Genomic DNA, 15,931 nt, shown 5'->3' with positions numbered 1-15,931 from the left:
GTTTCAATGTAGCTGAAGTGAGAAATAAGAAGTGTAAACAATCAAGTTGCCCCAAAACTGCAGATTAGGTAAAATAAATCCAATCCATTAGTATTAGTTTTCTACTTAAAGGAAAGAAAACTAAAGAAAAGCCCCACCTCCCGTCCACGTTTAGAAATCTGTCTAAAGACTGTCTTTAATGCCCACTATATAAACAACATTAAGTATTCTAAGTTAGAAAATAGTGTTAATGGTTTATTGGTAAAAATCCAAACTCTAGACTTTATGGAATTAGTAGTTTGGTTGGCATATTAACATTCCATCTTAATCTTTGCTAATATTACAAAGAAAGAGGAAAAGCTAGAGATATCTATAAAAATAAAATACCTTAAAACCAATATCTAAGCAAACTATAAAAGTTGCGCACAAATTGCCAATAAATATAAACATCACAATAGAAAAATTAATATTAAAAAAATAAACTCGTAATTGCTATTATGACATTATAAAAAATGAAAGAGTTTAATGTGCATGTATATTTGCAGACAGACATAGTACACTCCAAACAATCAATATAAGTTTACTATCATTATTACATAATGCAGCATACAAGGTTACTGAGGTGTGTTTTTTTGTGTGTTTTTAAGTCTATTTTCTGGAAGAGTGCTCACCAAATTCACAAGCAAGAACTGGTTAGGTGATCATTTACTGCTGTTTACTACTTCCTAGTTCAGGGGAAAATCGCTTTCTGGTAGATAAATTACCAACCAGTATGAATAGTCCTGCTATTATCCTCCCTCTTACTTATTTCCTCCAAAGCCCAATTTTACCTGTTCTATGTCTAATTAATTGATCATATAGATGCACTGTCATCACTTTTCACCTATGCTAGAAAAAAGAGGGAAACATTTAGAATATTTCTTGCTGCCTGAAAAAGAAAAAATTTCCCTAAAGATAGAGAATCATTTTACTTCTCCTCTTACACTGATTTCCATGATGACTTGGCTCCATCTTTATAAGCAGTCTTCTTTAATAAAGATTAATTAGAAGAGGCTGCCAGTAGATATTTACAAAAGGGTCAATATGCTGGGGGGGAAAACGTAGCCTATGACATAATTTCTGGCAAGTTACCTTTGCTGTCGGGCACTTACTACTATATCCATACTCTTGTTAAAAAGTTAAGCAAACTTGCTGTTTTGTATGCCTTATATAATACCTGCAACACAGCTGAGAACTGAAACGGTTAATTCTGTTAAAAACTGTGTTCTTAAACTTACAAAATATATTTGGTGAGCATTTACTTAGATACTTTACTGAATAAAAGCTTTACTTGGTTCCCTTGGACCAGATTCAGAACAACAAATAACATTATTTATATGAAACGGTCATACTCTTGGAATTCTAAAATAATTTATCTTTCAAATTTTTAGCCTCATGCTATTTGAAAAATAAAAATCTACAGCACCATCTTCTGAAAAGGCACTTTCTAAGAACCGCCTTGCTTTAAAAAATGATTTAAAAATTTAATTCAGTGTCTACCCTGAAGAACATCTCTGCTTTACTGACACGCTAACATGGACACAACATTAGAGTTTGGTTACCTAAGACATTGATTTCAAAAAGGAAGGGAGACCAATGGCCAGACAGATGATTTGATAGCATCTTAATTTTGTCACACTGTTGGCTACATGATATTTTAATAGGGCTTCTCATTGGTAAATCTCAACCCTCCATATGAAATTTATTAAACTTCTATCTTTAAATCAAATTAAAATCTTTAACTTCCGTACTTTAAGAGCAAAAGATTCTTACAACGATGTAAAAATATAGAGCACTATCTTTGATGGGTAAAGAAAAATAAAATTGAACTAGCAGTAGATAATATTAGCATAAGTCTTGACCATTATACCTTAGTTAAAAGAAATGATTTTGACCAACATGGAAAATTATAAACTGAAGTGTACCACTTTTAAAAGTAGGAAAAAGTTAAAAATATTTTTCCCTTTGAGGCTATATATATATATATATATATATATATATATATATATATACACACACACACACACACAGAGAGAGAGAGAGAGAGAGGGAGAGAGGGAGACTGAATTTTTCTTCCTGGGAGTCAGTTTAGGTTTCACTAATCACAGCATCATTTCCAATATTGCCATCGATCAAAAATGTTCTTAGTATAAGCAGGAAATTTTTTAAAAAAGATTTTTTGGAGAAAATTCTGACTTTCACATCTATGTACTGATTTTACACATTATTCTTGGCTTGTTTTTCGACTCCTGTAGAATCACAAAGTGCTTTATATGATCAAATGAGAGGGAAAAAGGAAAATAAAGACAGACTTTAGAGTCAGGGTTATACCGCCACTCACAAAGGCCTCACTTGATAAAGTCTCCCAGGTATTATTATTGAAGCTTTAACACATCCATGAATTCTCAAAAAGAATGAAAAGGATTAAAAAAGCCAAAATAAAGATGCCAGTTCAATGGTGTCCTTTTGCAGCTTGACTGATAACTCATAAAAGATAATTTAAGTAGCAAGTTACTGTTAGGGGCAACTTGTCTTTAAAAACTATTCAGTAGGAGAACATCTAAGAGGATGAGTTAAATAAATATTTAACCCAGGCTTAATGATACTGAATAAAATTTATCCCGAGCTGTCAGTTAAGCTTCTTGGCAAAACATCACTATCAAGTTTTAACAGTAAGACTACAAAATATTCTAGCTGAATCCAAGTGGCTAGCTTCACAGATTTCATAAAAATCACCACCCATGGCAAATTCATGTTGGCCTCTGAATCAAACACCCACCAAATTCCTTGAATAAGAGTCTCTAATTCCTGGTCTATAATCCATCAATAATAGATCCTTCAGACTGATTACTGGCACTCTGAGTGTTCACCTTTTCCTTAAACGTTGAGATCCTCAGCCAGCCGTTTTTACTGAATGGCAACTCAGCTTCTATCTCCTTAGTCTTACTTTTAAGTCTGTCATGACTAAGCCTGTCATGGGGTCTGTCATACTAAAATCCATTAGAGAATATATAAGTAAACTTTAGGCAGTGGTGGGTCATCAGAGAACCTAGTTTGGAAAACCAGTATAGGTGTTTAGAGGGCTAGAAGTCTCCATGCTAGAAAGTAGAGATGAATCTTTATCAAGTGCCTTCTAAAACACCCAGTACATTCCTACTAGAATCCCACCTAGACTCTCTTGTAGGAAGATAAATAAATTAATAGGTTACAAACAGGAAGATTTCTACAGAGTACTTTTTCTGAGAAACTTGTTTAAAGGTAAATATTAAGAAAAAAATAAAGGGCACCTGTACTCCTGTGAAAAATATGCTAAAAACCAGTACTGAGGAGGCTGAGGTACCCTTTTCCAAAACTGCTAAAGTAAAAATCCACATTTCTAAAACAAAGAAAGAGTATCCTGATATTAAATTGAAACTAAATTGGCAGCACCCTTTGTTACCTTGATATTTCATGTTCTTAAATCTTATTTAGGAAAAAAAAAAAAGTCTAACACTAGCCTTGAATCCTGCTCATTTCCTTACTGTTAAGTGCAGTAACTGTCAGACTCTACTTCATTAAATAAATATAGCAGCTACGGTATTATAAATGCATGGTCCTCAATGCCAGTAACGTGATACTGTAATATAAAACATGTATCAGCACTTTACACATTTGCCATCCAGAATATACATTAAACTCCCAATTCTGCTTCACATGAAAATCTATTATACCAGTTGCTCGGACTGACATTTTAAAGTCACTCTTATATCACAGAAAACAGCAGACAGAAATTTAGCATTCACTGTATAGTTAGTGAGCAAGGGCAGGAACAGAAAGGTCACTGTTGAGTTTCATGACCATTAAACTCAAAACAACCTTTTTTTTTTTTTTTAAATAAAAAAAGATCAGCAATTCTACGCCAGAAGTATAATAACGAAACAAATTTCAAAAAATATTTGCCACTTAGTATTTACCTTAAAGTTCTAAGCACAAAGTTTCTTATAATTGAGTTTGATATACCAATTTGTTAGTAAGCAAAATAGAATATACTATACATATTCTTTCAAGTTAACCAACTTTAAACTAGCAATGTTGAAACTCTAAGAGCACCCTAAAAAGAACTCACTTCAAATGTAAAGCTTTATATTAAAAAAAATTTTTTTCCTCTGTAAAAGTCCTTCTAAATAGTTTTAAATTATAGGCTTTACTTTAGCACATGTGAGATTAAGTGACTGAAAATTAGGTAAAGCAGGTAAATAGGGAAAGGTTATCTACAGTTCTTCCCTGGGCTCTAACGTTTTCCACGTCAATCTGTACAGCTCCCACTGATAAAGGAAGATGTTTTACTCATACTGAGCAAACATACGCCATCAGGTTTTTACCACCTAGGATATACTATTTTCTTCTCTTGCCTATGCTCTTGCCTATATTCAGTGAAATTTCAATGTAAAAAAAATACACTCTTTATAGAAATTTTTTGGAGGAGGGGGGAGGGTTGGGAGAAAAATGTATACACTACACAAACATTACCTTATGTAAAGAGCTTTAAAACAGTGTTGTAAATTGCATTTCAGACACTTCAATATAATAAACATACAAAATACAGTACTTTCTTAGTTTTCTGGCAGAGGGACAAAAGATTTCATACCTGTTGGAGGATATGGGCTCAGATTTTAGGCTCAAAATACAGTAAATTGGCAATAAGTGTGGATTATAGGTAAGAGAGAACTAAAGAGCTAATCCATTTGTTTTCATGTGCAGATGGAATTCTGAAAGGTTAACAACAATGCCCACTGGAAACAATCTGTAATATCTATACTCTGAACCAGTGCAAAAAAAAAAAAAAAAAAATTAAAATGCTATTTTCATGAGTTACAAAGTGCAAAGCTCCCCTGAATCCAAGGTTACTGATAAACTTGGTTTTGACAGCTTTATAGTATTTTTTAATATCTTAAAGTGAAGTCAATAAAACAAAAGTTTTGCAAAACTTTTTTCAATATTTCAGTGATTTAACTCATTTCAAATGCTCAAAGTCCTAACTTCCTTTGTCACCATCACCCTAATTTTAAAAGGAAAGTTACACTGGTGATGAATTAGCAAAAAAAGTTTTTAAAATATCATTTTATATTTTCCTGACTCATGTTAGTAAGTGAAAATGGGCACCTTACCAGTATGATTTTTCAATAAACATGATCTATTTTCAAAGAATTTAAATATCTTCTAAATCTAAAGCTAGTCGCTGTCATTACTTAAATCAAAGTTCTTCAACTTTATTTCTAATATTCAAGGTCAATACTCATTTAGGAAATTTAACTTCCTTCATTTTCATTATGATTTTTATAAGACATGCTTTAAACTTGAAAATTACAAAACTTTCCTTCTGAAATTAAGGCTATATACTTTGCCCTTTTAAAATTATGGAGGTGCCTGTTTCTCCCACTATCTGTGGTAAAGATGTCAAACAGACACAGCTTTCTTTTAAAACTGCTTATTGCACTAAAAGAGAGCAAAAACAAGTTGTCAGTTCTTAAAATAAACATGATTATATTTCTATAAAAGATGTTGCCAATATGATTCTATAATTATTAAAGCACTATTCTAATAAATATAAAAGAAAAGGAAGCTATACTTCAAAACACATACATATATGTTTATATATATACAACACACATATATATAAAAATATATATATATGAAAATCACATTAAGGTATGAGAGGCAGCAAATAAACTAGTAAAAAAAAACCCAAAAAACCCTCCACAATCCCTTCTCTCCACCCAATTTCAGAGGCCTCAACCCTACACAGTTCCAATCATTTAAAATATTTACCCTTTATAAAAGTTTTAAGGGATTTCCATGTATAACACATAGAAACAGAAGACTTTAGAATACATATCACTTATATAGAGAGTTACAACTTCTGACAAAGTTGTGTTTTTTTTTTTTAATATATTTATAGCAGCTTTAACAAACTCACTAAAGAAAAAGAATAGTTTGGGTTGCTACTGCTTATGTACACATTGCACAAATGGCAAATGTAAGTTGAGAGCAGGAGGGGGCAGACATTCACTCTCACAAAAACATATTTTTTATATATATATGTGTGTGTGTATATATATATATATATATATATATATATATATATAGTTTAAGAAAGCAATACCAAGAGTTGAGGACTCAGAATTATGTATGAGACAAGACAGGAGTAGGGCGTGCAAAATAAAAATCTAGTTTGCCATGCTTTATATTCAAATGAACCAGATACATGAACATCTGAATGTTACTGGTAGCATCAGGGAAAAACAAATGTAGGTGATGAAGGCAAGGGCGGTAGAGAGAGAAATCATAGTGGTGGTGGGAGGATAATAAAAGGGAAAGAAAGTTCCCCAATGGAATGAACTATAAAATATATACAGAGATACATATATATCTATTATCAGTATAGATACAGATATATATGCATATGCAGTATGCATGTATATAAGTAAAATATACAGATAACTTTTACAAGAATACATGAATGCACATTTTTTGCACACATAATTGTGAACAATCACTTTGATTATTCATATAGGTGTGTTTTTTAAAAAACCATCATTTACTTTTTCTTTACTTTTTTTTTTTGCAAAGAGTTGTGCTGCCAAGCAACTTGAGGTAAAGGCATTAAAAGGGTTAGACTACAAGAAAGTGAAAACAAAATGATCGCGATACTTCCTACAGGAGACCGCACAAAAAAGCAGTTGGCTGGTTTCATATTGCATAATGGTGCTGTGTTCCTTGATGAAGTAAACAATCTTCCTTGTATCAACATAAAGATCATACCCTGGCCCCCACACAGTGTTGGTTTCTGTATGGCTGGAGGCATCCCCACTCAGCTGACTCCACTGGAAACATAAGTTGTATGTTGATTCATCTTCCAGTTCTTCCTCTCAGAGAATATTCTGAGACTTTTTAAGCAAAGTACATTGTGCGTAAGGTATCTTGGTGAATCTGTACAGCCTTGGCAAGAGCCTGTGGATCTCGTCCATTGCTCTGTCCTGAAACGTGACTTCCTTCAGCACTGTAAGAAAAGTGGCAGTGAACACAAAACCAAACCCTATTCTGTGTAAAAATTCTGAAAAAAATTATTTGTAGAAAATGTTTAAAAAATTAAAAAACAAATAAGAGGCCAGTATAATGAACTCCTACATGTCCATCATCCAGTTTCAATAATTATTAACTCAAGGCCAATTCTGTTTTACATCTCTCACCTCTCCAGGACTATTTAGAAGTAAATCCAAGACATCCTATAATTTTGTCTGTATATATCACTTTTACTACCAATAATCTCTCCCTTGAATTAATCTGGTAAAGCAACAAAACCACTATATCACACTATTACTAATAAGCCCAGACTGCACATTTTAATAGGAACCCTCATCTTGGGCAGTCAGTTCTATCATAGCTTTTCATTTGGATCACTGACTCTTCTAACAGCCTGTGGAACTTTAATTCTAAATGGCAGTACTTTATGGCAAAGACAGAGGCACCTACTTACATGTAAACACTTAAAGAAATTTCCCACGAAAATTCTAACACACAGCGCATACTTGGATTTGGGTGAGAATCTGTACTTGTTATGCTTTTATATTACCTGTCATGTTCTTTGTCCACAAGATGATATCTGGCTCTAAATGCTACCAGGTGAGCATAATACGCTGGTGCAGGTATAGAAACAGATCGTGTGCAGCGCACGTAAGTGTGGCAGAGCTGGTAAGTTAGCAGTTGAAGTTCATCTGCAGTAAAGCAGTTATCATCCCATAAAACATGATAGTGTGAAGGACGGCTGGTACCCTACAGAAGGCAACAGAATATTCTGCTGATTTCTAAACTTTTAAATAAATATTCACCACAGACTAAGTTAAGTGAAAAAACAAGCTTTGTACATTAGCAAAATATATCCTAATTTAATAATCAATAAAAAAACATTTAGTTGATTTTGGGTATATATCCCAAAGAAGTAAAAACAGGGACTCGAACAGATATTTGCAAACCTAGGTTCAAAGCAGCATTATTCACAATAGCCAGAAGGTGGACACAATCCAAGTATCCACTGATGGATGAATGTATAATAAAAGGTGGTGTGTGTATATATATATATAACGGAATACTATTCAGTCTTAAAAAGGAAGAAAAATCTGCCACATACTACAACATGGATGAACCTTGATGATGTTCTGCTAAGTGAAATAAACCAGTCACAAAAGGACAAATATTGTACAATTCGCTTACATGAGCTACCTGAAGTAGTCGAGTTCATAGAGACAGAAAGTAGAATGGTGATCACCATGGGTTGCGGGGATGTGGGAATGGGGAGTCAGTGTTTAATGAGTACAGAGTATCAGGGAAGATGAAAAAGTTCCATAGATAGAAGGTGGTATGACTGCAGAATAATGTGAATTACTTAATGTCACAGAACTGTATATTTAAAAATGGTTAAAATGGTACATTGTATGTTATGTGTTTTTTACCATAATAAAAAAACAAGAACATTAGTTGAGCTCCTATGTATTAGTCACTATGCTAGGGACTGTGAATTCAAAGAAAAACAAAGGAAACAATGTCAAAACAATGGAAACATAATTCAGTAGAGGAGTAGAGGAAATGGAACATATGTAATTATAAAACAACTAATAAATGGCTATAGTACTACTGGTACTTAGTCCTATATGAGAATACCAAAGGAAGTAATTGTGAGGGTGAGCCCTGGGGGTTCTTCACCAAGAGGGGAATGAGTGAGATTTGGCCATTATGGGATGGGTAGGGTGAGGAGACACTGGAGAGAATGAACAGCCTTAACAAAAGCACGGGGGCATAAAATTTCATGGCACATTTGGGGAACAGCTAATAGACTAGGATGAATAGAATATGGGGCATGAGGGGAAAAAGATGAAATTGAAATGAACATTTGGAATCAGACTGAATGACATGCTTAGGAATTTGAACTTTCACTTGTAGGCAGCAGGGAAAGCACTGCGCAGCTTTTTTTTAACAGGAGAGGTTTTGGGTGTGATAAGATTGGGGGTTTTATAAAAGTAGCATCAGCAGTAATATGGAGGATGCGTTAGAAACAGAATCATGATGAAGCAAAAAATAGAAAATCTGAACAGACCTATTACTAGTGATTGAATCAGTAATCAAAAGCTTCCCAACAAATAAAAGTCCAGGACCAGACAGCTTTACTGGTGAATTTTACCAAACATTCAAAGAAGAATTAATACCAATCCTTCTCAAACTTCCAAAAAATAGAAGAGGAGGGAACTCTTCCAAACTCATTTTACAAGGCTAGCATTACATTGATACCAAAACCAGACAAGGATGCCTCAAGAAAAGAATTACAGGCCGATATCCCTCATGAACATAGATGCAAAAATCCTCGACAAAATATTAGCAAACCAACTTCAACAACACATTAAAAGGATCATAAACCATGATTAAGGGGGATTTATTCTAGGATGTAAGGATGGGTCAACATCTGCAAATCAATCAATGTGATACACCCCATTAACAAAATGAAGGATAAAAATCATATGATCATCTCAATAGAAGCAGAAAAAGCATTTGAGTATTTATAATAAAGACTGTCAACAATGTGGGTACAGAGGGAACGTACTTCAACATAATAAAGGCCATATATGACAAGCCCACAGCTAACATCATACTCAATCATACTCTAAGATCAGGAACAAGACAAAGATGCCCACTCTCACCACTTTTATTTAACATAGTTATTGAAAGTCCTAGCCAGTGAAATTAGCCAAGAAAAAGAAATAAAATATTATACAGATCTTCGTTGACTTACGATGGGGTTATGTTCCAATAAACCCATTTTAAGTTGACGATATCCTAAGTCAAAATGCATTTAATATACCTAACCTATCGAACCTCACAGCTTAGCCTAGCCTAACTCAAACGTGTTCAGAACACTTATGTTAGCCAATAGTTGGGCAAAATCATCTAACACAAAGCTTATTTTACAATAAAGTGTTAAATACCTCATGTAATTTATTGAATACTGTACTGAAAGTGAAAAACAGAATGGCTATATGGGTGCAGAATGGTTGTAAGTATATCAGTTTTTTACCCTTGTGATCATGTGACTGCTTGGCAGCTGTGGCTTGCTGCTGCTGCCCAGCATCATGAGAGTATTGTACTGTACGACACTAGCTGGGGAAAAGATCAAAATTTGAAGTACAGTTTCTACTGAATGCATATCACTTCTGCACCACTGTAAAGTCAAAAAATAGTCAAACTATCATATGTTGGGGACTGTATATTATAAAGCTATACTAATTAAACAGTATGGTAAAAACAGGCACATAGATAGATCAGTGGATCAGAATAGAGCCCAGAAATAAACCATGCATATATGATCAATTAATTTATGACAAAGGAGGCAAGAGCTTACAATGGGGAGAGGACAGTCTCTTCAATAAATGGGGTTGGGAAAACTGGACAGCCACATGCAAAGAATGAAAATGGAGCGCTATCTTATACCATACACTATACACTAAAATTAACTCAAAATGGTTTAAAGACTTAAATGTAAGACCTGAAACCATAAAACTCCTGAAAGAAAACATAGGCAATAAGCTCCTTGACATAGGTCTTGGTGATGATTTTTTCTGATCTGACACCAAAAGCAAAAGCAACAAAACCAAAAATAAACAAGTAGGATTACACCAAATTAAAAAGCTTCTGCACAGCAAAGGAAGCCATCAGGAAAACAAAAAGGCAACCTACTAAATGGGAGAAAATATTTGCAAATCATGTATCTGATAAGGGGTTAATATCCAAAATATATAAAGAATTCATAAAATTCACAGCAAAAGAAAAAAATCCAGTTGAAAAACGGGCAGATCTGAATAGACATTTTTCCAAAGAAGACATACAGATGGTCAACAGGCACATGAAAAAAAGGTTAACATCATTAATCATCAGGGAAATGCAAATCAAAATCACAACGTGATATCACCTCATACCTGTTGGAATGGCTATTATCCGAAAGATTAGAAATGACAAGTGTTAGTGATGACAGAAAAGGGAACTTTTTTTTTTTGGGGGGGGGGCACATGGTGGGGCATGCGGGATCTTAGTTCCAGGGATTGAATTTGTGCCCCCTGCGTGGAAACGTGAAAGTCCTAACCACTGGACTGCCAGGGAATTCCCTGGGAACTTTTTAAAAAAAAAATTTATTGTATTGAAGTATAGTTGATTTACAATGTCGTGTTAGTTTCTGGTATACAGCAAAGTGATTCAGTTATACATATATATACATTCTTTTTTATATTATTTTCCATTATGGTTTATCACAGGATACTAAATATAGTTCCCTGTGCTATACAGTAGGGCCTTGTTGTTTATCCATTCTATATATAATAGTTTGAATCTACTAGTCCCAAACTCCCAATCCATCACCCCTGCCACCCCCAGCAACCACAAGTCTGTTTTCTATGTCTGTGAGTCTGTTCCTGTTTTGTAGATAAGTTCATTTGTGTCATATTTTTGATTCCACATTAAGTGATACCATATGGTATTTGTCTTTCTCTTTCTGACTTACTTGACTTAGTAGGATAATCTCTAGGTCCATCCATGTTGCTGCAAATAACATTATTTCATTCTTTTTTATGGCTGAGTAGTATTCCATTGTAATATATACCACATCTTCTTTATCCATTCATCTGTTGATGGACATTTAGGTTGTATCCATGTCCTGGCTATTGTAAATAGTGCTGCAATGAACACTTGAGTGCATGTATCTTCTTTTTTTAAAAAAAATATTTATTGGGCTTCCCTGGTGGCACAGTGGTTGAGAGTCTGCCTGCCGATGCAGGGGACACGGGTTCGTGCCCTGGTCTGGGAAGATCCCACATGCCACGGAGCGGCTAGGCCCGTGAGCCATGGCCGCTGAACCTTGGCGTCCAGAGCCTGTGCTCCACGACGGGAGAGACCACAGCAGTGAGAGGCCCGCGTACTGCAAAAATAAATTAAAAAAATATATATTTATTTAATTTATTTATTTTCTCTACTTTTTTGGCTGTGTCGGGTCTTAGTTGAAGCATGTGGGATCTTTTGTTGCAGCGTGCAGGTTTTCTCTCTCTAGTTGTGGCACACGGGCTTCTCTCTAGTTGTGGTATGCTGGTTTTTCTTTCTCTAGTTGTGGTGCACAGGATCCAGAGTGCATGGGCTCTGTAGTTTGTGGCATGCAGGCTCTCTCATTGAGGTGTGAGAGCTCAATAGTTGTGGTGCACAGGCTTAGTTGCCCTGCGGCATGTGGGATCTTAGTTCCCCGACCAGGGATTGAACCCATGTCCCCTGCATTGGAAAGCAGATTCTTTACCACTGTACCACCAGGGAAGTCCCTCATGTACCTTTTTTTTTTTTTTTTTTTACTGAATTCCCTCACTTCCTTTCCTTCTTTTTAAAAAATTTATCTATCTACCTATCTATCTATCTGCCTATCTATCTACCTATCTATCTGTCTGTCTGTCTATCTTTGGCTGCTTTGGGTCTTTGTTGCTGTGTGTGGGCTTTCTTTAGTTGTGGTGAGCAGGGGCTACTCTTTGTTGCGGTGCACGTGCTTCTCGTGGTGGCTTCTCTTGTTGCGGATCACGGGCTCTAGGCACGCGGGCTTCAGTAGTTGTGGCTCACAGGCTCTAGAGCGCAGGCTCAGTAGTTGTGGCACACGGGCCTAGTTGCTCTGCGGCATGTGGGATCTTCCCAGACCAGGGCTCGAATCCGTGTTCCCTGCATTGGCACGTGGATTCTTAACCACTGCACCACCAGGGAAGCCCCCCACATGTATCTTTTGTATTTATAGTTTTCTCTGGGTATATGCCCAAGAGTGGGACTGCAGGATCATATAGCAACTCTATTTTCATTATTATTTTTTTAATTAATTAACTAATTAACTAATTAATTAATTATGGCTGCATTGGGTCTTCATTGCTGCATGCAGGCTTTCTCTAGATGCGGTGAACAGGGCTACTCTTCGTTGCTGTGTGAGGGCTTCTCATTGCGGTGGTATCTCTTGCTGTGGAGCATGGGCTCTAGGCATGCAGGCTTCAGTAGTTGTGGCACGTGGGCTCAGTAGTTGTGGCTTGCAGACTCTAGAATGCAGGCTTGGTAGTTGTGGTGCATGGGCTTAGTTGCTCTGCGGAATGTGGGATCTCCCGGACCAGGGCTAGAACCCATGTCCCCTGCATTGGCAGGCAGATTCTTAACCACTGCACCACCAGGGAAGTCTTGGCAACTCTATTTTTAGTTTTTTGAGGAACCTCCATACTGTTTTCCATAGTGGCTGCACCAGTTTACTTTCCCACCAACAATGCATAAGAGTTCTCTTTTGAACCCTCCTACACCGTTGGTGAGAATGCAAATTGGTGCAGCCACTATGGAAAACAGTTTGGAGGTTCCTCAAAAAATTAAAAACAGAAATACCATATGATCTACCAGTTCCATTTATGGGTATTTATCTGAAGAAAACAAAAACACTAATTCAAAAAGTATGCATCACTATGTTCATTGCAGCAATATTTGCAATAGCTAAGATATGGAAACAACCTAAGTGTCTTTCGATGGATAAATAGATAAATTGTGATATATATATATATATATATGGACATTATGCTAAGTAAAATAAGTCAGACAGAGAAAGACAAATGCCATATATCTGGAATCAAAATGAATGAATGAAAAATAATTTAAAAAGCATGGTCAAAGATACAGAGAACAGATTGGTGGTTGCCAGAGGCAGGGGTGGGAGAAATGGGTGAACTGTTTTTGTTTTTACTTTAAATAAACACCACCACCACCACCCCCATGAAAAAAAAAAAAAGAAAACAGGAAGAGACTAAAAGCAAGGGGAGCAATTAGGAGGCTGCTGCACTAGTGCTGGTGTGAGATGATGAATGTATGAAGTATGAAAATGGCAGTGGTAAAGGAGAAAAGAGACAGGTTAGCTCATACGTTAGCAAATATTTATCATTTTTCAGACACTGTGCAAGATTTTGGGGATAAAGTTCAAATTACTACCAAATACTACCTCCTCCCAGGGAAGTCCGGATCTTAGCTGTTTTAATTAATCTAATGAGAACAGACTAAATGAGGGCACCCAGGACAGGAAAGTAATGATGAGAACTTGAACTAAGCAGGGGAGGTGAGGATAAGAATAAGAGATAGGGGCTTCCCTGGTGGCACAGTGGTTAAGAATCCGCTTGCCAATGCAGGGGGCATGGGTTCGAGCCCTGGTCCGGGAAGATCCCACATGCCACGGAGCAACTAAGCCTGTGCGCCACAACTACTGAGGCTACGCACTAGAGCCCGTGAGCCACAACTATTGAGCCCGCGCACCTAGAGCCCACGCTGCACAACAAGAGAAGCCATGACAATGAGAAGTCCGTGCATTGCAACAAAGAGTAGCCCCCGCTCGCCACAAGTAGAGAAAGCCCACGCACAGCAACGAAGACCCAACACAGCCAAAAAAGAAAAAAGAAGATTAAGAGATAGGTCTTAGACTAAGAAGATAGATTCTGTAGAGTTCAGGGATTCCATTAGATAAGGGTGGCGGGTGAGAGGGTACAATCAAAAATAACTTCAAGATCTGGAAATCAGGAGAAAAGTTGTATCTGTAAAAAGAGATTTCAAAGTTATAAATATTACTTGAACTTAAATTTTTTTTCTTTTTGGCTGTGCTGCACAGCCTGCAGGATCTTAGTTCCCTGACCAGGGACTGAACCCAGGCCCACGGCAGTAAAAGAGCTGAGTCCTAACCACTGGACTGCCAGGGAATTCCCTGAACTTAAAATTTTAAAAGGTGGGTGGGGGCTTCCCTGATGGAGCAGTGGTTGAGAGTCTGCCTGCCGATGCAGGGGACACGGGTTCGTGCCCCGGTCCGGGAGGATCCCACGTGCCGCAGAGCGGCTGGGCCCGTGAGCCATGGCCGCTGAGCCTGCCAGCGCATCTGGAGCCCGTGCTCCGCAACGGGAGAGACCACAACAGTGAGAGGCCCACGTACCGCAAAAAAAAAAAAAAAAAAAAAAAGGTGGGTGGAAGAAGAACGAAACCTAGAAAAAACAGAAGGGTAAGATGACAGGTAGGATAAAATGTGTAGTGGAAGCCAAATGGTAGACGGTTTTGATGAGTGCATGATTATAACAGAGTCAGAAGTTACAGAGATCAAGGAGCAATAACGGTGGGGCAGAAGGCAGTCTGCTGTAAGTTGAAGAGGAAGTAAGTGTAGTCTTTTTTGTTCTTAATGTAAACTTTTTATAGAAGTAAATATATAGAGAGAAAAATTCATGTACCATCCATGTAGACTGATGAATTTTTCACAAAGAGAATATACCCATGAAACCAGCACCCAAATCAAGAAACTAAACGTTAACTGCAACCACAAAGCCCCTTTGTGCCCTCTCAGGGTCACTACCCTACCTGCCACCCTGCTGCCTGTAACCTGACTTTTAACATCATAGATTAGTTTTGCGTGTTTTTGAAGTTTATAATGTATGTACCCTTTGGGTCTAGCTTCTTTGATTTGACATTGTGAAATTCATACATACTGTTGTATCATTCTTACTGTTGTATAAATCACATTTGTATAGTTATTTATCCAATCTGCTGATCATGGGCATTTGAACTGTTTGTACTGATAGTTTTTGTATTGACCATTATGACCAGTGCTACTATGAATATTAACATACTATCTTTTGGTGAACATAGATATGCATTTCTGTTGGCTATCTTGGAGTGGAAATCCTGGTCATAGAGCATACATATATTTAAGTTTAGTAGATAATGCCAGCCAATTTTAAAAAATGTTCACATTAATTTACACACCTACCAGGAGAGTATAAGAGTTCCAGTTGCTCTATATCCTTAATACTGTTTGTCTTTT

The 15,931-nt window shown here is 36.5% G+C and overlaps 1 protein-coding gene across 6 annotated transcripts in view; it reads right to left on the bottom strand.

The window, feature by feature from the left end:
• Positions 1–477: 477 nt before the first annotated feature.
• Positions 478–15,931, bottom strand: part of AGO3 (argonaute RISC catalytic component 3) — a 121,147-nt gene continuing 105,693 nt past the window's right edge. For all 6 annotated transcript variants that reach the window (XM_032650009.1, XM_032650025.1, XM_032650035.1 and 3 more), the window contains 2 exons: positions 7,631–7,830; positions 478–7,057 (listed from right to left, as the gene is read on the bottom strand). In XM_032650009.1, coding sequence (XP_032505900.1) covers positions 6,949–7,057; positions 7,631–7,830 — 309 coding nt within the window. In that variant the 3' untranslated portion in view covers positions 478–6,948. The remainder of the gene's footprint in view (positions 7,058–7,630; positions 7,831–15,931) is intronic.

The sequence above is a fragment of the Phocoena sinus genome, chromosome 1, assembly GCF_008692025.1.
Source record: "Phocoena sinus isolate mPhoSin1 chromosome 1, mPhoSin1.pri, whole genome shotgun sequence".
NCBI lineage: Eukaryota > Metazoa > Chordata > Mammalia > Artiodactyla > Phocoenidae > Phocoena > Phocoena sinus.
The sequence above is the reverse complement of the archived record's forward strand: the minus strand, read 5'-3'. Positions and strand labels throughout refer to the sequence as shown.